Here is a 25,394-nt window from a genome sequence, read left to right as displayed (position 1 = left end):
GATATGTGGGACATACTGAAAGTTCCTGGATTCTGATATATGAGACGATTTATTTTTTCTTATAAATTGGCCAGTCGAGAAATTAAGTATAAAGTACTCAACCAATCTGCTTATAATCTGACTGATTGCAGATACAACGAGAGAAAAAAAACAGGCCAAGTGCGAGTCGGACTCGCGTTCCAAGGGTTCCGTACATTACACAATTTTTAATAATGTATTTTTTTATGTGAAACGTGAGTGAAATCTCTTTAAAAAATCCGTAGGGGTCGGACCAAAAACTAAGTAATTAAGTCCGACTCACACTTGACTGTACATTTGTAATAGATGTTCCTGTGTTGTGGTATAAACCTATTTGTGTATTTTTTTCAAAATTTTAGACCCAGTAGTTTCAGAGATAAAGGGGGAGGAATAGTCATTTTTTGCCTATTCTCTTGAATTACTTCTAAACTGTTTATTCGAAAATTATAAAAAAAAGATATTTTAGATCCTTACAGTAGGCTCTTTCATTTAATATGTAACATGATATAGTTTAAAAAACTTTATTTTTTAATTTTCTCATTTACCCCCCAAAAGTGGCCCCCATGTTTAAAATTCATTTGTTTACGTTACATGTCCGTATTTGGCTCACAAACTTACATATGTGTACCAAATTTGAACTTAATTGGTCCAGTAGTTCCAGAGAAAATCAGCTGTGACAGAGGGACAGACAGACAGACAGACGCACGAGTGATCCTATAAGGGTTCCATTTTTTCCTTTTGAGGTACGGAACCCTAAAAAGGTTTGATTTTACATTAGGCATCTTTTTATTTCAGACTGTAGTCACAAATGACCATGTGCTGGCACTGGTCAAACTTCAAGAGGAAGAAGAAAACATGGAATCCCACTCGGATACTCCCAAGCCCAAGCTTACTAGGTCTAAGGCTAAGTGAGTAGTTATTTTATATTTCTTTTACGAAGAAAACTTACATGCCAGTTATGAATGTTCAATCCACAGCGTAGGTTTCGTCACAGTGGCTATACTCAAAATAGTATCCACAACATGCTTTGTCAAAATATACAAAAAAACATAAAAAAATCTCAAACTAACCCCATCAAAAATCACCTTTTGATAATTCCAATTTAATAATTGCCAGTAGGGTACTTAACCAGACTAACAAAAAAAAGAAATTAATTGCCAAGAACGTATGTGTATTCATTTTGTACTGGAAACGGGGTGCCCGGCCCTGAAGTGTTAAGAAGATACAGTAATTGTCTATGTGACTTGTCCTAAAAAAATATTAAAAGATATTGGTCATAATATCAGTCATGGCAGGACACATACATTAGATACAGCTTGTCAATAATAAATAAATAAATAACACATTTCAAAACAGTTTAAAAAAAATCTGTAGTTTTCAAAACCAAATAATCTGTTTGTTCTTTCTATAAAATTAATAAACCGTTGCTAATGTTGCTTAAAAGCTTATAACAAGTAATTTTTTTCTAGAGAGCTGCGGAAAGTGTCACCAAAAACAGCTTGGAACCTTGAGAACCTAGAGCTAACACCCATCAAGCATATACCAGTAAAGACCCGGCCGGAGGTCACCGCTCTGATCGCTCAGGAGCTGCCCGAAGACGAGGATGATGAAGAGTATGACCCCAGGGCTGATGATGTAGCGGTAAGGGCCCCCCCACATCTGGCGTCTTTCGAGCGTCGGCGTCTACAATTCTATGGCCGACGTCGACGCAACGTCGACGCAGCGTCGACGCAACTGCGCAGCAACGTCATTTTCCATAGCACTGGACCGACGCCAACAGACGCCGACGCTCGAAAGACGCCAGATGTGGGGGGGCCCTAAGTCAGATATTTTGCTGCTGAACTCGCTTACGGAGTCTTGAGTAGCATTGAAAGAATCTGGCAAGGGCGTCACCAAAGGGATCCGGGAGTAGCAGTGCCTATTAACCTTTTAACCGCCATAGACTGATATAAAGACAAAAAAATAAGTTCAAAAACTAAAACCCGACTACTGCAAATCGCGCTCTAAAAAGTATGAAACAAGATAGAATTCTTATAGGTTCTCAAGATAGGTTCAGAGGATCGCCGTGGTCGTATGCCACGATTATAAACTTAAAAGTAATATGGCATACGACCACGGCTATCCTCTGAACCTCTGTAAATATATAAAAAATTAGTAAATTATATTACGTTGTATTTTTTATATAAAAAAAATGGTAACATTTAAAATATTTCCTGCTTGATAATTTCAGATAAGAATTCTATCTTGTTTCATACTTTTTAGAGCGCGATTTGCAGTAGTCGGGTTTTAGTTTTTGAACTTATTTTTTATTTAATTAATTTTGGGGTCATGATTTCGTTACTAACTTTTTGAAGTCACTTTATATTACTTTTGCGAGGGCGTCCTCAGTACAGAAATGCACGCAGTAGTATGAGGGCTTTGGAACGCGTACGTCGGGCTACGCCCGACTCTTTTAGTATGAGGACGCCGAAGGCGCCCGGCTTCGGAACGCGTACGTCGGGCTCTGCCCGACTCTTTTAGTATGGGGGCGCCGAAGGCGCCCGGCTTTGGAACGCGTACGTCGGGCTACGCCCGACTCTTTTAGTATGAGGGCGCCGTTCGGCGCCCTCGGCTTTGGAACGCGTACGTCGGGCTACGCCCGACATTTTTAGTATGAGGGCGCCGAAGGCGCCAGACTTTGGAACGCGCACGTCGGGCTACGCCCGACACTTTTAGTATGAGGGCGCCTTCGGCGCCCAGCATTGGAACGCGTACGTCGGGCTACGCCCGACACTTTTAGTATGAGGGCGCCGAAGGCGCCCAGCTTTGAAACGCGTACGTGGGGCTACGCCCGACTCTTTTAGTATGAAGGCGCCGAAGGCGCCCGGCATTGGAACGCGTAGGTCGGGCTACGCCCGACACTTTTAGTATGAGGGCGCCTTCGGCGCCCGACTTTGGAACGCGTACGTCGGGCTACGCCCGACACTTTTAGTATGAGGGCGCCGAAGGCGCCCGGCATTGGAACGCATACGTCGGGCTACGCCCGACTCTTTTGGTATGAGGGCGCCTTCGGCGCCCGGCATTGGAACACGTACGTTGGGCTACGCCCGACTCTTTTAGTATGAGGGCTCCGAAGGCGCCCAGCTTTGGAACGCATACGTCGGGCTCCGCCCGACACTTTTAGTATGAGGGCGCCGAAGGCGCCCGGCTCTGGAACGCGTACGTCGGGCTCCGCCCGACTCTTTTAGTATAAGGGTGCCTTCGGCGCTCGGCATTGGAACACGTACGTCGGGCTACACCCGACACTTTTAGTATGAGGGCGCCGAAGGCGCCCGGCTTCGGAACGCGTACGTCGGGCTCCGCCCGACTCTTTTAGTATGAGGGCGCCGAAGGCGCCCGGCATTGGAACGCGCACGTCGGGCTACGCCCGACACTTTTAGTATGAGGGCGCCTTCGGCGCCCAGCATTGGAACGCATACGTCGGGCTACGCCCGACACTTTTAGTATGAGGGCGCCGAAGGCGCCCGGCTTTGGAACGCGTACGTCGGGCTACGCCCGACACTTTTAGTATGAGGGCGCCGAAGGCGCCAGACTTTGGAACGCATACGTCGGGCTACGCCCGACACTTTTAGTATGAGGGCGCCGAAGGCGCCCGGCTTTGGAACGCGTACGTCGGGCTACGCCCGACACTTTTAGTATGAGGGCGCCGAAGGCGCCCGGCATTGGAACGCGTACGTCGGGCTACGCCCGACTCTTTTAGTATGAGGGCGCCTTCAAGGCGCCCGGCTTTGGAACGCGTACGTCGGGCTACGCCCGACACTTTTAGTATGAGGGCGCCGAAGGCGCCCGTCTTCGGAACGCGTACGTATCTTGTAAAAAAATTTACTGTTTCATACATTTTGGCTGGTCAGGACTTCTATACCTATTCACGTTATAAAATGTTGCCGGACATTAAAAAAACACCATGTACTATAGCGGCCAAACAAATTTCTTTTGCAAAAACCTTCTTGTATCGCCGTAGTCGCGTAACACGCGGATAGAATCCAGAGCGCTTGTAGATTCATAGTTCGAATTACCTAACCGATAAATTAATGTTTTATATGGTGCATGCAAGCAAAGCCGGGTGCAAAAGCTAACAATATTTATATATTTGAAATGTGCTAATTGAGCTCTTTAAAATGATGTATAACACGTCATCATTACTTAATTTTATTTTTTTGGTTCGTGACTTTATGACCTCTAGAGGGCGCCGTGTTCATTTTTTTGTGACGCCATATAGCCTATAACCAGCGGACGATTAAGACGATTCGAATGACACATCGTTTGTTAAATTATAATAAGTACTTTAGAAGTTATGAGGGAACAGATGAACATACATACATACATACCCACATACATACCGGTCAAAATCATAACCCTCCTTTTGCGTTGCCGTAGTCGGGTAAAAAATTGGGCTCATTTCGCCATGGTCTGTTAAATAAGACAAAACTTGGACTCGCTCTTGGCCGGTTTTCCTCAACATATTCTAACACACTTATTTTTTTTTTATTTAAGCCTTTATTTTTCCTTAAATAGTTTTTCGTAGTAAAGGTTTCTAATTATTTTGTTGTAATTTTTAATATATTAAGGACCCCTGTCGGGTATAGGCCTCCTCCATATCTTTCCACCTTTCTCTGTCTTTAGCCTTGATTAGCCAATTTTCTCCGGCTGTGGCTATGATATCCCTGGACCATCTTGTTAACAACTAACAACACACTTATTTGAAGAAAATTTGATCAATTTAAACAATCCTTGTTGGATTTTTTTCAGAGTGACGATGACCATACTCTGGAGTCGTGCAGCGACCTTGACTCGCAGCCCCGCACGCCGGCCACGCCGCGCCGGACCGCTAGCCCCAGGATCGTCAAAGACGGACCCTTTAAAGTACCACAGGTATGCCGTTTAGTTTATTTAACTTTAACCCTTTACCAGGCTGATAGTTCAAAAAACCGGGCAAGTGCGAGTCGGACTCGCGCACGAAGGAATCCGTAGATCCGTACCATAATGCAAAAAAAAAGGCAAAAAAAAACGGTCACCCATCCAAGTACTGACCCCGCCCGACGTTGCTTAACTTCAGTCAAAAATCACGTTTGTCGTATGGGAGTCCCACTTAAATCTTTATTTTATTCTGTTTTTAGTATTTGTTGTTATAGCGGCAACAGAAATACATCATCTGTGAAAATTAAAATTGTCAGCTATGACGGTTCGTGAGATACAGCCTGGTGACAGACGGACGGACGGACGGACAGCGAAGTCTTAGTAATAGGATCCCGTTTTACCCTTTGGGTACGGAACCCTAAAAATGACAATCGAATCTAGAACTAGACTGATCGAAAATAGAACACATGTGCTCTATGTGGGAAATCTATATCCCTTAGCCTGGTAAAGTGTTAATTTAACTCTTCGAGTTCCGCGGACGCGATATCGCGTTGGCAGAAAGAAACGGGGTATAAACTTGTTGTAATTTTATTAATGTGTCTGACTAGATCACTACACCTTATAAAACAAAGTCCCCTGCCGCGTCTGTATGTTTGTGTGTTTGTGCGTCGTTTTGAAAAGACGCAATGTACGTCGTGTTGAAAGAATAGCAATAATAACTACAGTCAGCGACAAAAACTTGTCTTACCAATAATATTTTTTTGACAAAAAACTTACCCCCTTATTCATAAACGTTTGCTAAAGTTAACAAGCCAATAATAAACGTTTGTCCCTTTCCGACGTATTGGTATGATGGAAAGGGACATACGATTATTATCGGCTTGTCAACTTTAGTAAACGTTTATGAATAAGGTTCATTTTCATTTCGCATTCAGGAGATTTCAACACCCCGCCGCAAACTCGACATGGACGAAGAAGCCACAATCGCCCTCCGGACTCGCTCCAAACTCTCCCTGTCCTCCGTGCCCATCGACCACATCGAGGGCTCCTTCGTGCCCCCCGACGAGCTCCCCATGCCGGCCGCTGATGACGTCTGGACGGAGTTCCTGCAGATATGCCTCAACCCTGAAACCGAGGCGCAGGATGATGATGATGATCCTGAATATAATGTGGCGCAGGATCCTGATGCCCGTAAGTACCAGGGATGTTGCGGATGCAGATTTTTTGACATCCGCGGATGCGGATGCGGATATTTAAAGCCTCACATCCGCGGATGCGGATGCGGATGTCAAGATTTGGTACTTAAAAAACGTCAATTTTTACATTTTTAGCACTTTTTATTTTAAAAAAAACGTTTAGTATTTGAGCAGGAATGGTGGTGCGTTTTATTTAATAAACAGTAACTTGGCCGACTTTTCGGGATCTAGACGATTTCGTTATATATAATGACGAAATTACCTAGCACTTACGCCGGCGGCGCCGCCGCTAATACGTGCCTGTTACCGACTTGGTCGACATCCGCATCATGCGGATGCTCCGCATCGATTTTATGCTGATGCGGATGCAGATGCGGATGTTCAAACTAATGCGGATGTTCCGCGGATGCGGATGCGGATGCGAATATTCGCAACATCCCTGGTAAGTACATGCACAACTATACCAGGAGTGGCTCACTCCACGATTTCATCGCGTCGCTCAAGTAAAGTCAAAGAATTTAATTTCCGACCCATTTCGTACTTTGTCACAGTGACAATCAATATGAAAGCCGCTAGAGACCTCATACGGTTGTCACTGTGACAAAGTACAAAATGGGTAGTAAATTAAATTCTTTGACTGTACATGCACCAGTTTTGGTGTCTAGCAGCTAGTAGTAGTTGCCGCTAAGGAACGCACGCCTGCTCGCGCTTGCGCCGCCTTGCGATACAGAATAAATAATAATACTGCCGTACAGAAAGGAAAATTCCTACAGAACCGAAGTTTGACAGCGGTTCAGGGTCGAATCATGCTATCCATTTCTAATATCAAAATTCAAGTGATTATCTTATCTGTGATCGTGCACGCAATAGGAAGTCAAGTGACGCCAACCCTAATAATTACTCGGAGCAATGCTGAGCCGAGTGGAGCCGAGTTTGGCCGAAGTCAGGAGTTTCACAACGCTGCTTGCGGTCATATTTGTCGTAATATCCGAGTTTTGTTACACAGTGAACCTTCTGCACCTAGTACTATTTATTCTGTGACTATACAAAACTCCCCTCTTAAATCATTTGTGTAAATAAATTAAAAAAAATATCGGCACAAATAGCTCATTACCGCACGCAAATAATTTAGTTTTGTCAAAATTTGCAGATGACGAAGACGAGGAAGGCCTAGAGAACATAATGACGATATCGAAGAAGGAATTGAACGATCTAGTCACGGAACTATTTAACGTTATGCCTGATGAGGGCTTGGGCGATGAACTGGGCGGTAAACTGGTCAGCGAAACAGGGAAAAATAACGGGACTGAACTTAATGTAAGTACCTACACTTCAACTTCATGAATGTTTTTTTTTAGAGTTAGTTTTATAGCACTAGAAAAAAGGTAAACAATCTTGGTGTCTTTCAATTGAAAAACTCGTTTTAAAAATAAGTCACGGCAAATATGTAACAATTTATGTATCTAGTACGGTCATTTATATTCTTCTGCTTTCATATGTAAGTAATAGTTTAAAAGACATGTATGTGTTCCCAATAAGGCCTAGTTTACCCTCTGGGTTGGAAGGTCAGATGGCAGTCGCTTTCGTAAAAACTAGTGCCTACGTCCAATCATGGGATTACTTGTCAAGCGGACCCCAGGCTCTCACGAGCCGTGGCGAAATGCCGGGATAACGCGAGGAAGAAGAAGTTTAAAAGACATATCAAAATCGCTTACCTTCTTTCTAATGCTAAAAAAAATAACTATAGAGCGCTGGTGGCGTAGCGGTAAGAGCTTGCGACTTTCAATCCGGAGGTTCAAATCCCGGCTCGCACCAATGAGTTTTTCAGAACTTATGTACGAAATATCATTCTGATATTTACCAGTTGGTTTTAGGTGAAGGAAAACATCGTGAGGAAACCGGACTAATCCCATTAAGGTCTTAGTTTCCCCTCTGGGTTGGAAGGTCAGATGGCTTTCGCTAAAACTAGTGCCTTCGTCAATTTTTGGGAGTAGTTGTCAATCGGACCGCAGGCTCCCATGAGCCGTGGTAAAAATGTCGGGACGACGCGAGGAAGAAGAAATGTTTTTAATTTTTCTCAGGCGCAATAGGTGCATCCTAAAGAATAAGCCATCGTTCCGCTTGTACGCAACCTAATCTCAAGAATAGACATGTTGACATGTTGGCTGCATCGCAGCCATAATTGTGTTTTTAGTTTTAAGATATATTTTGTAATAATATGTATGCTAGTTTTAAGGTATTTATCTATGGGCCAATAGTTGCCTGAAAATAAATGTTTTCATTAATTCATTCATAGGGTTTCTGCTCGAGAATTCCCGAGGCGAGAAATCTCGAGAAATTGTTCCTAAGTCGAGACGGGAAAAAAATATTCAATGCCTCGAGAACTCGAGAAATAAATCTCTTGTGATAAGTAAAAAGAAAACACGCGTATAACACATGATGTGTCAATAATGCATTTCTTTAGGTAGTTAAATAAATATGAACAATGTTTTTTTTTTTACATTTTCAGGTAGGAACCTACTTAAAACATTTATTATTACCAAACAAAAAATTAAAAACTATCTTGATCCGTCCCCTATCGTTCTAGCTTTAACCGATTTTCATGTTTTGAAACTTTTGAACTATCATGATTCATGACATTCATGTAGTGTCTTTTTATTGAAAAACGCTTTAAAAAATTTTGTAACGAATTATAGGACCATGTAATAAGTGTAATAACAAATATTACAAAACGAAATTACTATTGATAAATCAAATCATCCCGATATATTAATATTAGCAAAATATTACAATTTTAGCAGCTTTATTGCTACGTTGAGTACTTGAGTAAGTACGAGTAATTAACATTACGTTTACTACGTAACTTCTGTAAATTTTGTCACATCGAGTTAAATTTATTGACTTGAATATTGCTGCCTAATAAAAAAACATACTGTGGTTTGTTTACATTTTGTTGAATACCTAAAGAAATACACTATAGCATAACACATCGCCGGTGCGCACGCCTGCACCTATAGTTTTTTTTTGTTGTTGTATTTTTGATTATTAAGTGCAATTTTATGGTGACTAAAATGTACCATATGTTTGATTATTGATGTCACCTACGATTCCTACGAGTCTGATTTGTAAAAAAAGTAATAAAAATTAAATAACACGGTGTTTTTGGAGCTTTCAAAATTTCTCGAGATACTCGAGAAACTCGAGAAATCTTGGACGAGAATTCCCGTGCCTCGAGAAATTAAAAAGGTCGAGAAACCAGAAACCCTATTCATTCATAAATGGATTTCATACTTTTCGGTGTTTTTAATGCTGCATTTATTTACAAGCAAGATATATACAGTGGTATTGCTAAAAGAAATTAATTACTAGGCCCTTGAGTTATTGTGCCAAAGATGCTGGCGGCATTTCCTCGCTTTATCGCAATGCTAATACGTTGAGCGAAGTAGCCACCAGTTCTTCGGTCACCAGTTACGTCAACCAGACGCTTCGCGATTTCTGCGAACAACTTATGCGCGCTGGGACCCCATGGACCTAGAGTTTCAACTCCAAATGATTCAAAATGGTACTGTCTACCGAGGCCCTTATATTTGTTACGTTTTATTTCTTGTTTTTTTTTTACTTAATCGACCTATTTCTTGTTTTTTAGCAATCGTCAACAAGTTGCAAACAAGAACCGTCATCCGAAGAAGAAACGCCACAAACCCCGGCCCTGGTCCATACGATAGGGAAAGAGAAGCGGCTATCCATTGGAAAGAGTGAGGTGCTCACCGACAACGAATGCCAGGAGAGTGAGAAGGAAAATACAGAGAAGAATAAAGCTCCTCGGCCCCCGTAAGTATTTGAACCATAGTAAACCTTATTGAGTGAGAAGACATAAGGTAAGGTTTAAGAAGTGTAACACTCTTACGGTAGATGTCGCTTGGGTAGCCCATAATATGGTGGAAAGATTTGCTGGCTATGGATGAGGTCTTGGTGGCTCAGATGGCAGGGCGCATGGAGTATCGATCCAGAGGCCGTGATTTCAAGTCTCACCCAACACAGTAATTTTTCCACTTTTAAATATATTCCAAGCTTAATAGCATCGGTCGCAGACGTTTCTGCTTGTTGAAAATTAAAATAAGACATAAGGTTCACCAAAAAACCGGGCAAGTGCGAGTCGGACTCGCGCACGATGGGTTCCGTACCATAAAGCAAAAAAAAAACGGAAAAAAATGCAAAAAAAAAAAACGGTCACCCATCCAAGTACTGACCACGTCCGACGTTGCTTAACTTTGGTCAAAAATCACGTTTGCTGTATGGGAGCCCCACTTAAATCTTTATTTTATTCTGTTTTTAGTATTTGTTGTTATAGGGGCAACATCATCTGTGAAAATTTCAACTGTCTAGCTATCACGGTTCGTGAGATACAGCCTGGTGACAGACGGACGGACGGACGGACGGACGGACGGACGGACAGCGGAGCCTTAGTAATAGGGTCCCGTTTTACCCTTTGGGTACGGAACCCTAATAAGACATAAGGTTCACCAAAAATCAATTAAGAGTATCGCTTGTTTCTTTTATTCTTCTGAGATATATACAGGATGAAATTTTAATCACTAGCCTATAGAAATCAGCGGCATCAGCCGTATGAAACAGTTAAATTATTTTTTTGCGATTTTGGCATTGGTCCCATACTAAAAGTTTTTCAGTATGACCTATAAAATCACTACGCAGAGTATAGCTAGTGATTAGAATATCATCCTGGTTAATTCTAAGATCTTTTTACACGACACACAGACGCACGAGTGATCCTATAAGGATTTCGTTTTTCCTTTTGAGATACGGAACCCTAAAAAACATGATCAAATATGAAAGTAATCAGCTTAACTTGTCATGTTAGGCCTCCAACGGAAGTGACGATATCGGTGGTGGAGCACGGGCTCAACGCGGTCCCGGGCGCCGCCGGGCCGCCCGTCCCTCCCGCCCCGCTGCAGAACCTCCTCGTCAGCACCCAGACCGTCGTCGTGCAAGTCGAACAGGGCGTCAAGGTAACCACATACTTGTAGCATGATACTAGGTTCCAACGGCAGTGACGATATCGGTGGTGGAGCACGGGCTCAACGCGGTCCCGGGCGCCGCCGGGCCGACCGTCCCTCCCGCCCCGCTGCAGAGCCTGCTCGTCAGCACCCAGACCGTCGTCGTGCAAGTCGAACAGGGCGTCAAGGTAACCACATACTTGTAGCCGATGATACTAGGTTCCAACGGCAGCGACGATATCGGTGGTGGAGCACGGACTCAACGCGGTCCCGGGCGCCGCCGGGCCGACCGTCCCTCCCGCCCCGCTGCAGAGCCTGCTCGTCAGCACCCAGACCGTCGTCGTGCAAGTCGAACAGGGCGTCAAGGTAACCACATACTTGTAGCCGATGATACTAGGTTCCAACGGCAGCGACGATATCGGTGGTGGAGCACGGACTCAACGCGGTCCCGGGCGCCGCCGGGCCGCCCGTCCCTCCCGCCCCGCTGCAGAGCCTGCTCGTCAGCACCCAGACCGTCGTCGTGCAAGTCGAACAGGGCGTCAAGGTAACCACATACTTGTAGCATGATACTAGGTTCCAACGGCAGTGACGATATCGGTGGTGGAGCACGGGCTCAACGCGGTCCCGGGCGCCGCCGGGCCGCCCGTCCCTCCCGCCCCGCTGCAGAACCTCCTCGTCAGCACCCAGACCGTCGTCGTGCAAGTCGAACAGGGCGTCAAGGTAACCACATACTTTTAGGACTACTTACGTAAGATTCTTCTATAGTTCGTTTTTTTAGCATTAGAAAGAACTTAAAAGAATATAAGCGATTTTGACATGTCTTTTAATTGAAAAACGCTTTTTAAAAATCAGTAACTATTACTTATGAAAGCAGAAGAATATAAATGATCGTATTAGATTCATAATTGTTACATATTTGCCGCAACTTATTTTTAAAATATGTTTTTCAATTATAAGACACAGCAAGATTGTTTACCTTATTTCTAATGCTAAAAAAACGAACTATAGGATTCTTCTAGTCTTAGGGCTCCGCAAAGCCTCTGTTGGGGCTCCGCGAGAATACTTGTAAGAATAAGAAAAAAAACCGGCCAAGTGCGAGTCGGAAACGCCCACCGAGGGTTCCGTACACCCAAAATAAAATCTCCAGAAATTCTCTTATAAATTTATATATATTTTCCAGGTATTACCCGAACAAATAGCGATATACCAGCAGCAGCTGCGGCAGCACGTGCAACTATGCGCCTCCAATTTCCTGCAGCTGTTCGTGCATCCCGTGCACTGGGCGCTTGCACCCACCTATAAAGAGAATTTGGTGAGTGTGTAACAAGTTTTTAACACCTTCATTAGGCCTTGTGCATCTTTACAGATGATTTAAGCAGCATCTATGACTTATCTATGTTATCTAGCGACAGCTTTTAACACCTTACTACATGTAATAAGAAATATTTGTTTAAATTTGAACTTTAATAGCTGTCAATAGAGTTGAATATAACATATATGGCATTGTATGTGGTAAGGGGTTAATAGTTTTACCCGAACTACAACTATTTTTGACCACTACACACTAATGAAAGGTTAAAAATGTAAAATCCCTCTTGTATAACAAAATGCCTGTGCCCAGCAGTGGTTCAATCGGCCTCAAATACGAGTACATAGTGACGGCTAAAGGGGCAAAATTACACATCCTTATTTCTACGGTACCAAAGGTGTGTTAAGAAAAATTTTGGCTACTTCGGCCATCACTTTGATACTGACTGTATATCGTAATTTCGTTATCTGCATCTCTATCGCTCTTACATATTCGAGCGAGAGAAAGGCCACTAAAGACATACCAATTTTCTTTTTTCGTGCCTAAAGCCTTTGGTGATAATGACCGGTCAAAGTTGTTACGGAATAAAAAGGCTTTTTTTACAAGCTTTTATTTACTTTCACCTGACCGTTGTCTGTCTGTTGGTCGGTCTGTAATCAAATCTTGCAAGTTAAATTTGATCCACTTCCCGGTTTCCGATAGAGCTGAAATTTTGCATGCATGTATAAATCGGATGACAATGCAATATTATGGTACCATCGAGCTGATCTGATGATGGAGACAGGAGGTGGCCATAGGAACTCTGTGATGAAATAACGCAACCTAATAGTGTTAGGGGTTTTTACAATTGTCTCGATGAGTATTAATTATCTGTCGTAAGAAAAGTACAGTCAGCGATAAAAGCTTGTGCCAAAAATGAAATTTTTGCCATATAAACTTATTGATTTATTTATGTCAACCAGGAAACCTTTTATAAAATGGTGGAGGACAACCCGGAATCCGTGGCCAACGTCTGCAATCTGAAGCCCGCTGTAGACTTAGTGCGGAGCTGGGAAACGTCCGTCTCGGCTGACACCCCGGAAAATATGGAAATGATTGCGTAAGTACCTTTATTTTGTAAGTAACGGGGGATCCATTAATCTTAAGGGGTCTACTTGACAACGAATCCCAAGAATGGGCCTATGCACTAGTTTTTACGAAAGCGACTGCCATCTGACCTTCCAACCCAGAGAGTAAACTATAGTTCGTTTTTTTAGCATTAGAAAGAACTCCACAGAAGCAAGCGTGCAGTTTTTATCAGGCTCTTTAATTGTTAATTATTATTGAATTATCTAATGTAGCATGGTCAATACATATAATTTACTTCAAATTATTACCGCTAAAAGTGCCGGATTTGGAACCACAAGCTTACTTCTGCGAAGTTCTTTCTAATGCTAAAAAAAACGAACTATAGGCCTTATTGGGATCTAGGCTTTATTGTGCCAAAGTTCTCGTAAGTCTCGCACAACACACAAAATTTAGATTTTTTCAAATTTAAGGGTGGTATTCCACCTGTCCAATTTCTTTGTCCAATGTGTATTTTGTCTCACATTTGGCGGAATGAAAGAGTTAGGGTCTTCCCAGATATATCGACGCGGCGGAACGACGACTTTCGCTCTTATTGCGCAATCAAAGCTTTTTCCTGTCGGATTTTGCCAATTCCGCGTCGACATATGTGGGGGAATACCACCCTGAGCAAAACTGAATAAAATAAGTTTATATCATTTCTTTTTATTTCAGGTTCGTCCAGAAGCAGATAGAAAGATCGTAAGTTAATTTTTTGACTAACTTTAAATAGTTCGAAATAAAATTCGGTGTCTGCAAGCAAATTCGTGTAAAAATATGGGTGCACACATACTCAAATATATGCCCCATAGCTTTTATGTCAGCGAATTAAGAACTATGGGACATATTTTTGAGTAAGTTATATGCACCCATATTTTTACACTTGACTGTACAGTGAAATTATTACTTTTCGTTTCCGTGCTTCTTCCCGTTTTATTTGAAGTCGGCCCTCTGAATATGCTTCCGCCATTTGGCTCTCGGCGCGATTCGGGAAATGAATTAGAGATTAACTAGATACGATATTTTTTATTTTATTTAGAAATTTAATTCAGGCAACAAGGCCCATATTACAAATACCTTACAGACTAACATACATAATGTATTTTATAAACTTAAAACTAAACACTATTTAGTCGACAAAACTGCGTGGCTTCGTTGCATCGGCTGATCTTGTGTCGGATTCGGCAGTTTGCCCCGGAACCTCCGAAACACGACACCTTTCGGCCAGAAGTCGGTGCACTCTATGGTCCCCTGCAGCGGTCGCGGCACGCGCACCACAAAAGAGTTGAAGTGCACGTAATGGCGCGATCGAAGCTGGAACACCCTCAGCGTGTAGCCGGTCTTCTGGTGTAATAGTAAAGATATGTGACGTCCCACGGTTAAAGGTACCTTTTGGCGGTTGGCGCTTACGCTATTATTAACGCCGCTCCAATATTATTGCAGCGCTTTGCGACGTAAGCGGCGGTCGCCACAGGGTACCTAGAACGTTACATTCACTATTTATTTAATATCTAGTGAATCTCTAATTAATTTTCCGAATCCTACCTGTACGGTACCTTTTGCAGTGGGACGTCACATATCTTTACTATTTCATATCTAATGAGTGTCTAATTCATTTCCCGAATCGAGCCGTCTGTCATATAGTAGTTGCTGGTATTTTTAGCGACTGTTTCTCCAGGTTTCTCCACCAGGTGGCTTTTGGGCGTCCTGATAGTTGTTTGCCTCAAGGCTCGGAACCGGTTTTTTTCAAAACCCCGAAACAGCCCAATATTTTTAATCATTTTATGCTCTTTACATAGGACTGAATCATGTATTTAGGAAGCAACTTCATATTATTAGATTGTCCCGTTAAAAATTAAATAATAAACCAAAGAACGAAAAAGAACGTAATTTTACCGGTATTTTTTGTATGAAGAAACAACCGGTTCCGAGCCTTGGTTTGCCTATGTCAATTTAAAGAGCAATTTTTACTGGATGATCTTTTTCCCGACGCATTACATGCCCGTACCATCGGAGTTAGCTTTAGTGGAGTTTGTCTGGGATTGGCGTGACTGTAAAACTGCCTTTAACATGTTCATTTTTAATTCTATCTAGCCTGGTGTCTCCGCCTGCCCATCTGATTTTCAGTACAGTGTAATTATTACCATATTTTTTTCAGTCGTCGCCGCGCCGCCCAGAACAATTTGTACGTGGGGGACTTCCCGAAAACATTCATGAACGTGGTGTCCAACAGTCCCGTGTTCCTGTACCCTCATCTGCTGCCGCCCTTGCCCTTCCGTTCGGACGTCTTCAGGAAGTTCGGGTACCTACGCTGCGAAGATGAGTAAGTTGAGATAAACTTTAACAACAAAAAGAATCGTTTTTGAGCTGTTTAACAGTATATTTTCAACAAATTTTCCAGACTGCTAACCCTCGGCATGGACCAATTCTGGCAATACGTAGAAGACAACCCCGATTTATTCAACATCCAGCCCACTAACTCCGTGCACCGCGCCGGTCTCATCGCCACGCTACAACTGGTCTGCAAGCACATGTTCCCCTGGATCAAGCCCAAGGGGCTGCTGGCTCATATACGACACGTCAGGCAGTTTAGGAAGGATAATAAGGACAATCCTATCATTGTAAGTATTGTATTTCGCTACTGACTCACTGAAGACAACCCTACCTTATTCAACATCCAGCCCACTAACTCCGTGCACCGCGCCGGTCTCATCGCCACGCTACAACTGGTCTGCAAGCACATGTTCCCCTGGATCAAGCCCAAGGGGCTGCTGGCTCATATACGACACGTCAGGCAGTTTAGGAAGGATAATAAGGACAATCCTATCATTGTAAGTATTGTATTTCGCTACTGACTCACTGAAGACAACCCTACCTTATTCAACATCCAGCCCACTAACTCCGTGCACCGCGCCGGTCTCATCGCCACGCTACAACTGGTCTGCAAGCACATGTTCCCCTGGATCAAGCCCAAGGGGCTGCTGGCTCATATACGACACGTCAGGCAGTTTAGGAAGGATAATAAGGACAATCCTATCATTGTAAGTATTGTATTTCGCTACTGACTCACTGAAGACAACCCTACCTTATTCAACATCCAGCCCACTAACTCCGTGCACCGCGCCGGTCTCATCGCCACGCTACAACTGGTCTGCAAGCACATGTTCCCCTGGATCAAGCCGAAGGGGCTGCTGGCTCATATACGACACGTCAGGCAGTTTAGGAAGGATAATAAGGACAATCCTATCATTGTAAGTATTGTATTTTGCTACTGACTCACTGACGATCATCAATATTATTAGGAACTTTCTGAAGACGTAGAAAGCCGATATTTAGTATGTAGACTAGGGTTTGCATTTAAATAACAATAAAATTCAAATAAATGACCTAGCCTAAGAAGAATGATAAATAAAAAAATTCATAAAACCCTCCAACCCCGAAAACAGGGAGTTTTTTTTCTGTTAGAGAATCCTGAACTCCTCAATATTAATAATAGTGTAAGTTATTAATGTCGGTAATAAATAGGTAGCAATAATAACAAAGACAATCCTAACATGAAATAACACTGATAAACAAGAGAAAGAAGAGGAATTTGAGGTGATAGTATTTTTTTTCTTATTTAACCTTTTGAACGCCACAGACGGCAATTGACGTCAACGCAAAATCGTGACAACGACGCCAAAGACGGTATTTGACGTTGACCGTTTTTTGATGAAAATCTACTGAATAACACCCCACTTTTAAGGTTAGCATTATTTATTCACAAAACTAAATTTTACCCCCGTGGCGTCAGTGGCACCACAGTATAATAATTTTTAAGAAAAAAAAACCGTCTTCCATGGGGGCCGATGAAAGATTATTGTAGATGGTACACTATGTAGAAAAGGAGGTAAAACCACCCACTTTTTTACTAGCAACGCCGGCCACTCCAAGGGACGCAGCCATGCACTATCACTTGCTCCCTCTAACGCATAAATGCGTCCCTTGGAGTGGCCGGCGTTGGCCCATCGTGAAGAGGAGCCATGAGGGTCGTAGTTCTAGCCTAACCTAACCCACTCCTCAGATAGCAGTTCGGTTCTGTGCGGATCGCAGTTCGAACCTAATCAAACCCACTTTTCAAGTAGCATTTCGTTTCTGTAAGGCTCGCAGTTCTAACCTAACCTAATCCTTGTTCGGTTCTGTGAGGATCGCAGTCCAAACCTAACCTAACCCACTTAATGGCGCATGCCGTGCGGTGTACGGGGGTTTAAGCGGGAGGGGCTAGTAAGATTGGCATCATCGTACTTTATACCTACATTAATTTTATGGTAGGTAATCATAGTTGTTTATTATGGATCTCATCATCAGAACTCGAGCTTGACAAAAATGTGGCTTAAAAACTTAACTTGCTTAACGAACATAACGAAAAGGAAAAATCACCAAACGTGAACTATGCGTCGTTTAAGAGTTCTGTTCTGATCATCATCAGCAGTTCCACTTCATCAAATGCAACAGTTTTTAATGAAAATGCTTGATTTTATGATGTAAATACAAAAATCTCTATACGCATGCCTTTAAGATTTGAGGAGTTCCCTTGATTCCTCATGGATCCCATCATCAGAACTCGAGCTTGACAAAAATGTGGCTTAAAAACTTAACTTGCTTAACAAACATAACGACGAGGACAAATCGCCAACCGTGAACTATGCGTCGTTGAAGAGTTCTGTTCTGATCATCATCAGCAGTTCCACTTCATCAAATGCAACAGTTTTTAATGAAAATGCTTGATTTTCTGATGTAAATACAAAAATCTCTATACGCATGCCTTTAAGATTTGAGGAGTTCCCTTGATTCTTCATGGATCCCATCATCAGAACTCGAGCTTGACAAAAATGTGGCTTAAAAACTTAACTTGCTTAACAAACATAACGAAGAGGACAAATCGCCAACCGTGAACTATGCGTCGTTGAAGAGTTCCGTTCTGATCATCATCAGCAGTTCCACTTCATCAAATGTCACTTTTTTGGATGTATATGCTTGATTCGTTGATAAAAAATCAAAAATCACTATGTGTATGCCTTTAAGATTTGAGGAGTTCCCTCGATTCCTCATGGATTCCATCATCAGAACTGGATTTTGACAAAAAAGGGACCAATCTGTATGCATATACATTCAATCAAAAAAAGAATTTTCAAAATCGGTCCAGTAATGACGGAGTTATGGAGTAACAAACATAAAAAAAAATAAAAAAAAAAATAAAAAAAAACATACAACCGAATTGATAACCTCCTTCTTTGAGATTTGGAAGTCGGTTAATAAAGAGTACTAACGTACAGTATCGACACTCCCTGCCTCCCCTTGAAAGTGCCGCCCACCCGCTCTCGGTTACCTCACAGTTACCGGCTGGCAAGGACGCGACGACGCGGTGCGCAGAGCGGAGGCCACGTAAAATATAAAAATATTAAACAAATATTTACAAAACCTATCAGATCACACAACACAATATCTACATGAACAAAAAACACATGTTTTCAACAATTCCAAAAAAATACATTTACATTTATGTACTTATAAACTTCCAGAAATTCTTCGAGAAGCGAGAAGTGACGCCGGTGAAACACACACTGCTGCCGTTCAACCCTAACTTGACGTTATATGAACAGCCCGAAAACGAAATACCAAGGATTTGGGTTCGGCATTTATCGCAGAGCAGCAAGCGGTTCATGGTACGTTTTTGCCAAGTTTTTATTTCCCCCAAAAAAGATTAATATGATTTTATTTTATTTTAAGCGATCTTTTAAAAAAACGCTTTTTTTAAATCAGTAACTATTACTTATGAAAGCAGAAGAATATAAATGATTGTATTAGATTCATAATTGTTACATATTTGCCGTAACTTATTTTTAAAATGTGTTTTTCAATTAAAAGACACATCAAGATTGTTTACCTTATTTCTAATGCTAAAAAAACTAACTATAGGGATGCATTGTCACTGGACTATAAGTATGCTAGAGTCAAAAGTATTAGGAAGTAGTTCTAACATCGTTTTCAAGACAGGAAAAAAATAAACAAGAACTTATAAATTAATACAATTTGAAATATTGTTTTTGACTTGTGTTAGCGGAGCGTAAACGTCATGAATGTCATGATGAAGATGTATCATATTACACAAAAACGAATGTCCTTTTTGTTTTCAGGATGCCAGATACCGTCGCACGACCTTCCTCCACCACTTCGGCCAGGCCCCCGCCGGGGTGCCCGTGGAGCTCGGCGCCGCCGTCGCCGCCCCCCCCAAGAACCCCCTCCCCATCGACTTCACCAAGCAGTACCACACCAACCGACCCTCCGACCTCCCCAAGCCCGATCAAAACAAACAGGACAGGTTCGACATCCAAGTAGCCCCAACCCAAGACCAAAATACCCCATGTACCACTATAACCCCGGTAACAACCACCGAAACCGAAATCCAAATATTCAACTACAGTGTAGTAAACACTCCTAGCGGAGCCTTCTTAATACCAGTGGCGACCAACGTCACTAACAGCGCAACAACTCCTATATGCTCCTCAGAAGTCAACGAGACGCCACAGAGTAAAAGAGTCTCCGTGTCTATACCGATGACTCCTGTTAATAAAAACTTAGTTGAAGAAGTACCTATAGGTGACCATTGCCTTTGCTGTATAAAACTAAGAAGGATTAGTAAACTAAAACAGACTTTGATAACGGACTTCTTAAAAATACCAAAGAAAAGGCCAGGTTGTCCGTGTAAAGAGAAGAAAAGTACGAAGTATCCGAGAGCCACGAAGAAATTGAGGTTGCTCGTGAACAGTTATAAGGCGAAGTACACACTGGCGTGGAGCGCGTTGGATGGTCAGGTGAAAATGCTGAAGAAAAGCTTGAGTTTCAAGGCCCAGAAACCTATGGTGCCTGTGCAGTATAGTTTGGAGGAGATAGGTATGTTTTTCATATTTTTTACGGTTGAATTTATTAGTGGACAACATATTTTTTCATACTTAAAATAATCTTTAGTTATTGTGCCTACAACGTCCCCCTTTTTTTTTCGTGAGTCCAGCTTCTCTTGCGCCTGATAAAGCAACAAAATACACTTACAAAAAAAGAGGGTGTAAAACTATGTATCTTATAATCTTACAATAATTGTAAAACTATGTATCTTGTAATCTTACAATAATTGTAAAACTATGTATCTTGTAATCTTACAATAATTGTAAAACTATGTATCTTGTAATCTTACAATAATTGTAAAACTATGTATCTTGTAATCTTACAATAATTGTAAGATTACAAGATACATAGTTTTACTCCCTCTTGTATATTATATATAATGTAAACTTACAATATACGTTGTCAAGAAGAGGGTGAAGTAAACTTTATTAGCTTTCTTATATCTAAGACTTATTAATCCAACAATGCATTTACAACAAAACTTGGCACCGTACAGCGCCATCTACTTCAGCTGTCAAACTCCATGGATCGAATTTTCTTAGACTTTCTAAATTTTCTGCAATTAATAACCCTTTTTGGTCTTATAATAAATAAGTATAAAGCTTTCACTATATTAAATAAGTCCAACATTTCAGCTGCCGTGACATCATTCCAACTCAAACTAACAATGCGCTCCAACGTAGCGCGCAGCGTATGGGTTAAAAAAAAGATATACACCACCATCGCCCAATTCAACCCTGACACTGATGACATCTACACATTCATGAGAAATATCGAGAAAATACTGGACACGGAGGGAGTGGATGTTTACAAGGAGTTCTTGGGGTTTCTGACGATGGAACAGGCGGATAAGATTGGGAATTATGTGGATTATTTTAACCAAGAGTGCCTTACGGGCTTGATGAAGAAGGTTGAGGTAAGTATTAATTGGACTTTTTTTCAAATAAATAAGTATATAACTTTTACAAGTCGTCACGTCAAACATCATCATTATTTATTAATAACCAATATAAGTTTGTGAATCAAATGCTAGACGTGTATTAAAATAAAATAAAAATTGATTTGATTGAATCAAATGGCGAAAGTTAGTGCTTTCACATTGGCTGTTATAAAATGATATATAAAATGGTGTGACAGGAACAACATAATAAAGCACTATCAATACCGAACGCGGACGTATGTTGTCACTGTCACACGATGTTATATAACATTGTATAATAGTCAATGTGCGAGCAACATGACTTCCTTGGTTAGTGTCACGTGTTAAAATAAATAAATTTTTGATCATAGATGGTAGGATCCTATAGATGTGCTACACGCGTGCCTCCGTGAGGGACAAAACATACGCAATGCGACACTATGATTGGTCGAATTTATTTGTTGCCACCATAATCCATATTAAATGCTGGGGAATCAAAAAATGTAAGACTGTGACAAGGACAAACAACAATAGCGTGTTCGCTGCTATTCCCACTGAAAGATACATAAGACTATCCCGTTCGGTCATTTCCCCCCACCCCTCATGCCTGATCCAGTTATACACGGTGTAACATGACGAAACCGAATAATTTCAACAGCGTAATCCTGATCATATTTAGAGACAAAAATGTCCTATAAACTTTTTTAAACTTCGCGTACTTTCAGAGTTAATACCAATTTAAAAAAAAAACATGTTTTTACTGTTACATAGTGCAAAACGCCTTTTTGATGGCGATGTTGCTGCTATGGGACGTAGTCTAAACATCCTTATTGATAGATGTCAAAAAGTGACAAGTAACACTTTGCAAAAAGTAGGTTTTACGAAAAAAAATTTAAAAATCGTTTTTAAGTGACAAGTTTACCAATAACATTTATTTTTTATGTACAAATACATTCAAAAAGTGGAAATAACAAAACAAAAAAAAAATTTTTTTAGCGAAATTGACCTAAACTCATATTACAATTTTTTTCTTGTTTTGACCTAAGAAATGCGTGGTTGAAATTATTCGGTTTCCTCATGTTACACCGTGTATACTAGATTCATGTTTTTGATGTATTTACTTCAGGAGGTAGTACTATGCAGGAAGCGTAAATATGAAATCCTGCAATGCGTGTACAACACTCTAGTGGTCCAACGAAGAAACGCGTGTGACATTTGCTCCCGAATCCTTGACACGTGTGACGGGTACCCGTCGCTGGCGGAATACGTATTCTCGCTGTTCCCGCACACTAACCCAATGTGAGTAACCCGACTGACCCGTGAGTGATCAGATTAACCCGTGAGTGACCGGTCTAACCCGTGAGTGACCAGTTCAGTTTATAGGTAAAAAATATTTTACAGGTCACACAGGTACATTTGGAATATGATAGTTATACATGATGGCTAAAAAATAACTGCATTTCCGTTGCCAGGGAGGTTTTGGGATTATACTAAGCAACTTTTACTATGAGACCAAACCCGCAAACGCGAAAAAATTTTTGGCGGTTTCATACATTTTGGCTGGTCCATTTTCTATGGGATTTTTTTTTTTTTTTTTTTTTTAAATTTAAATAACCTCTTTCATGAAGTCAGCGGGAAATCTTTGTTTTCCTAGAATAGCAGTGCTGTCATATAGCGGCCGTCTATACAAAATAATACTGCTAAATATGGATGTCGTAGCATTTTGTAGGAAGACGGCCGCTATATGATGGCACCGCTATCCTAGGAAATCAGAGCTTAAGCGCAGTGGGTAGCGCACACAAAAAATACTACTACTCATAAATAATTATGTTGTTATATAACACTTTAATTGAATATGTAATTATGTTGTTGATATAATTACTATAGTAACAGTATTAACATTTAATATTTGTATATTTACAGACTTGATCCAAAGAATCAGAATAAAGTGGCGATCCGTGAACAAAACAAAAGCGCACCAGTGCAAAGTTCTCGAATAGTAATAAATACGACTCCGAATAATACTAAAAATAATACAGGGAAAGATAGTGCCGTCCCTGAACAGAGTAGTAGAATTCTACGATCGAAGAGCAAAATGGCGAAAAATAATGGCCCCCAATCTACACACGTAGAAAAAGCTGTAGTGTCATTACTTTCAGACGAAGAAGATAGCACTGTCTCGCAAGTCACAGATAACATACAGAATAGTGCACCACAAACCATAGACATTAAGGCTCAAAGCACAGATAATGTAGAGCACAGATTAGAGCAACGTACAGATAATATGGAGGTAGACAATGATAAAACCACAGAGAATGTGGAAGAGTCTGAATCACAAGCGATGGACTATGAAGCTGATCATTCTGCCAGGTATTACAAAAATTCATTATTATAAAATTTACGTGAAGTCTGAATGCAACAAAAGTGATATTAAATTCAAATACTTAAGTGAATGAAAATTCAATTATTAGTAAAATATTTAGTTTAATTTGCAAGAGCTGTTGTGGATTTTAACATCACAAAAAAATTGTAAATTCTAAATTTATCTAAATATTGAATAACTGTACGTAAATTACAACTTTTGTTTCAGTGATGACGACTCAAGGAATGATAGTTTAATAATTAATGAAAATCCCGAAGAATTAACTGAAATACAAAGCAGTGATATTAAAACAGTAAGTACATTTAAATTTTAATTAATCATACACTAACCCCCTTATTCATAAAATTTTACGGGCCTGATTTAGTTAAATTATGTTTTATTCCTTTCTTACAAATACATAAGTTAAAATGACAGACAAAGGCGAACGATTATTAACTAAATGAGGTTTGTAGCGCGTTTATGAATAAGGGGGTAAGCGGTTTAGCTCATGTCAGGGGTGCGAAACTCCTGACTTCGGCCAAACTCGGCTCCGCTCGGCTCAACATTGCTTCGAGCAATTATTAGGGTTGACACAACTTGACGTCCCTTTTGCGTGCACGACCACAGATAAGACAATGGCTCGAATTTTGACAACCCTAAATAGCCGAAAGGGATAGTGCCATATATTAGAAAGGGACAGCATGATTCGACCCTGAACCGCTGTCAAACTTCGGTTTTGTAGGAAGTTTCCTTTCTGTACGGCAGTACTATTATTTATCCTGTGCTCAGGCTCACATACTGTGCTCAGGCTCACGTATTTTTAGTCGCTCACGCGACATGTTTTGGAAAGCGTTTCTATTTTCAAGCACTAACAGTTCACGAGAGCCGCGCGCCGCGTACAGCTCACGACAGTTTAAATTCGTGTATATGTCGACCATGTGCAAGACAGCTATGGACCACTATGGGCATTGGTCGCATTTCAATCATAATTTATTAAAAGGCTTGTTGTCATATTGAAACACGAGCTGTAAAATGTACCTTAACGCATTGTAATAAGGTACAACTTCGTGAGTTACATGGGGGTTGTTTAAAGTCACTTCTTCCACTATATAATACAATTTGCTTATGGCACAGGGAAGACACCTATGATATTATATATTGTACTCAAAAAAACATTTTTTGTTTTCTTTCACCCTTAATCGTATTGTAATTAATTTCACCCTGAATTAGAACTTATATTTAAAATTCTTGTATTATATATTTCAGGAGGAGCCTGTATCAGAAAACATGATAGACACACCAAATCTTACCATAAACAAAACCGAAGTCCGAAATTACTCCGATTCCGAAATGTCCATGATGATCATGTCAGAAGACGAACACACAGTCAAAACCGAGGCCCCTGAGTGGAAAAGAGACGAAGATAAAACACTTCTAGAAGTATTGAAGCAGAGCTTGACCCCAGAAGAGATGAAGGATAAAACTATTTTGGAAATCATTGAGCAGAAAAAAGTCGTGCAGCTGGCCTCTGAGAGCCTACCAGAGAAATCCTTGGACGATGTTAGGGAACGAATGCTGTACTTGTTAGAGTTTTTAGTGCTTAATGAACAAATGATCAGTTGATAAGCTAACA

General features: G+C 41.2%; 2 protein-coding genes across 2 annotated transcripts in view; one reads left to right on the top strand and one right to left on the bottom strand.

The window, feature by feature from the left end:
* LOC134672103 (bis(5'-nucleosyl)-tetraphosphatase [asymmetrical]) overlaps positions 1–15,927 on the bottom strand; it is a 19,859-nt gene extending 3,932 nt beyond the window's left edge. Inside the window, exon 1 of the mRNA XM_063530015.1 lies at positions 15,915–15,927. The gene's annotated coding sequence lies outside the window, so the exon portion shown is untranslated. The remainder of the gene's footprint in view (positions 1–15,914) is intronic.
* LOC134672239 (uncharacterized) overlaps positions 1–25,394 on the top strand; it is a 26,890-nt gene extending 1,496 nt beyond the window's left edge. Inside the window, exons 3-28 of the mRNA XM_063530139.1 lie at positions 814–926; positions 1,488–1,659; positions 4,807–4,929; positions 5,850–6,105; positions 7,261–7,427; positions 9,757–9,941; positions 10,990–11,137; positions 11,200–11,313; positions 11,345–11,491; positions 11,523–11,651; positions 11,699–11,845; positions 12,306–12,437; positions 13,397–13,533; positions 14,214–14,240; positions 15,697–15,861; positions 15,940–16,159; positions 16,220–16,369; positions 16,430–16,583; positions 16,614–16,789; positions 19,100–19,243; positions 19,715–20,471; positions 21,116–21,396; positions 22,526–22,698; positions 23,323–23,769; positions 23,990–24,074; positions 25,028–25,394. Coding sequence (XP_063386209.1) covers positions 814–926; positions 1,488–1,659; positions 4,807–4,929; positions 5,850–6,105; positions 7,261–7,427; positions 9,757–9,941; positions 10,990–11,137; positions 11,200–11,313; positions 11,345–11,491; positions 11,523–11,651; positions 11,699–11,845; positions 12,306–12,437; positions 13,397–13,533; positions 14,214–14,240; positions 15,697–15,861; positions 15,940–16,159; positions 16,220–16,369; positions 16,430–16,583; positions 16,614–16,789; positions 19,100–19,243; positions 19,715–20,471; positions 21,116–21,396; positions 22,526–22,698; positions 23,323–23,769; positions 23,990–24,074; positions 25,028–25,384 — 5,106 coding nt within the window. The 3' untranslated portion in view covers positions 25,385–25,394. The remainder of the gene's footprint in view (positions 1–813; positions 927–1,487; positions 1,660–4,806; positions 4,930–5,849; positions 6,106–7,260; positions 7,428–9,756; positions 9,942–10,989; positions 11,138–11,199; positions 11,314–11,344; positions 11,492–11,522; positions 11,652–11,698; positions 11,846–12,305; positions 12,438–13,396; positions 13,534–14,213; positions 14,241–15,696; positions 15,862–15,939; positions 16,160–16,219; positions 16,370–16,429; positions 16,584–16,613; positions 16,790–19,099; positions 19,244–19,714; positions 20,472–21,115; positions 21,397–22,525; positions 22,699–23,322; positions 23,770–23,989; positions 24,075–25,027) is intronic.

The sequence above is a fragment of the Cydia fagiglandana genome, chromosome 16 (assembly GCF_963556715.1).
Source record: "Cydia fagiglandana chromosome 16, ilCydFagi1.1, whole genome shotgun sequence".
Lineage (NCBI taxonomy): Eukaryota > Metazoa > Arthropoda > Insecta > Lepidoptera > Tortricidae > Cydia > Cydia fagiglandana.
This window is presented reverse-complemented; position numbering and strand designations above follow the sequence as displayed.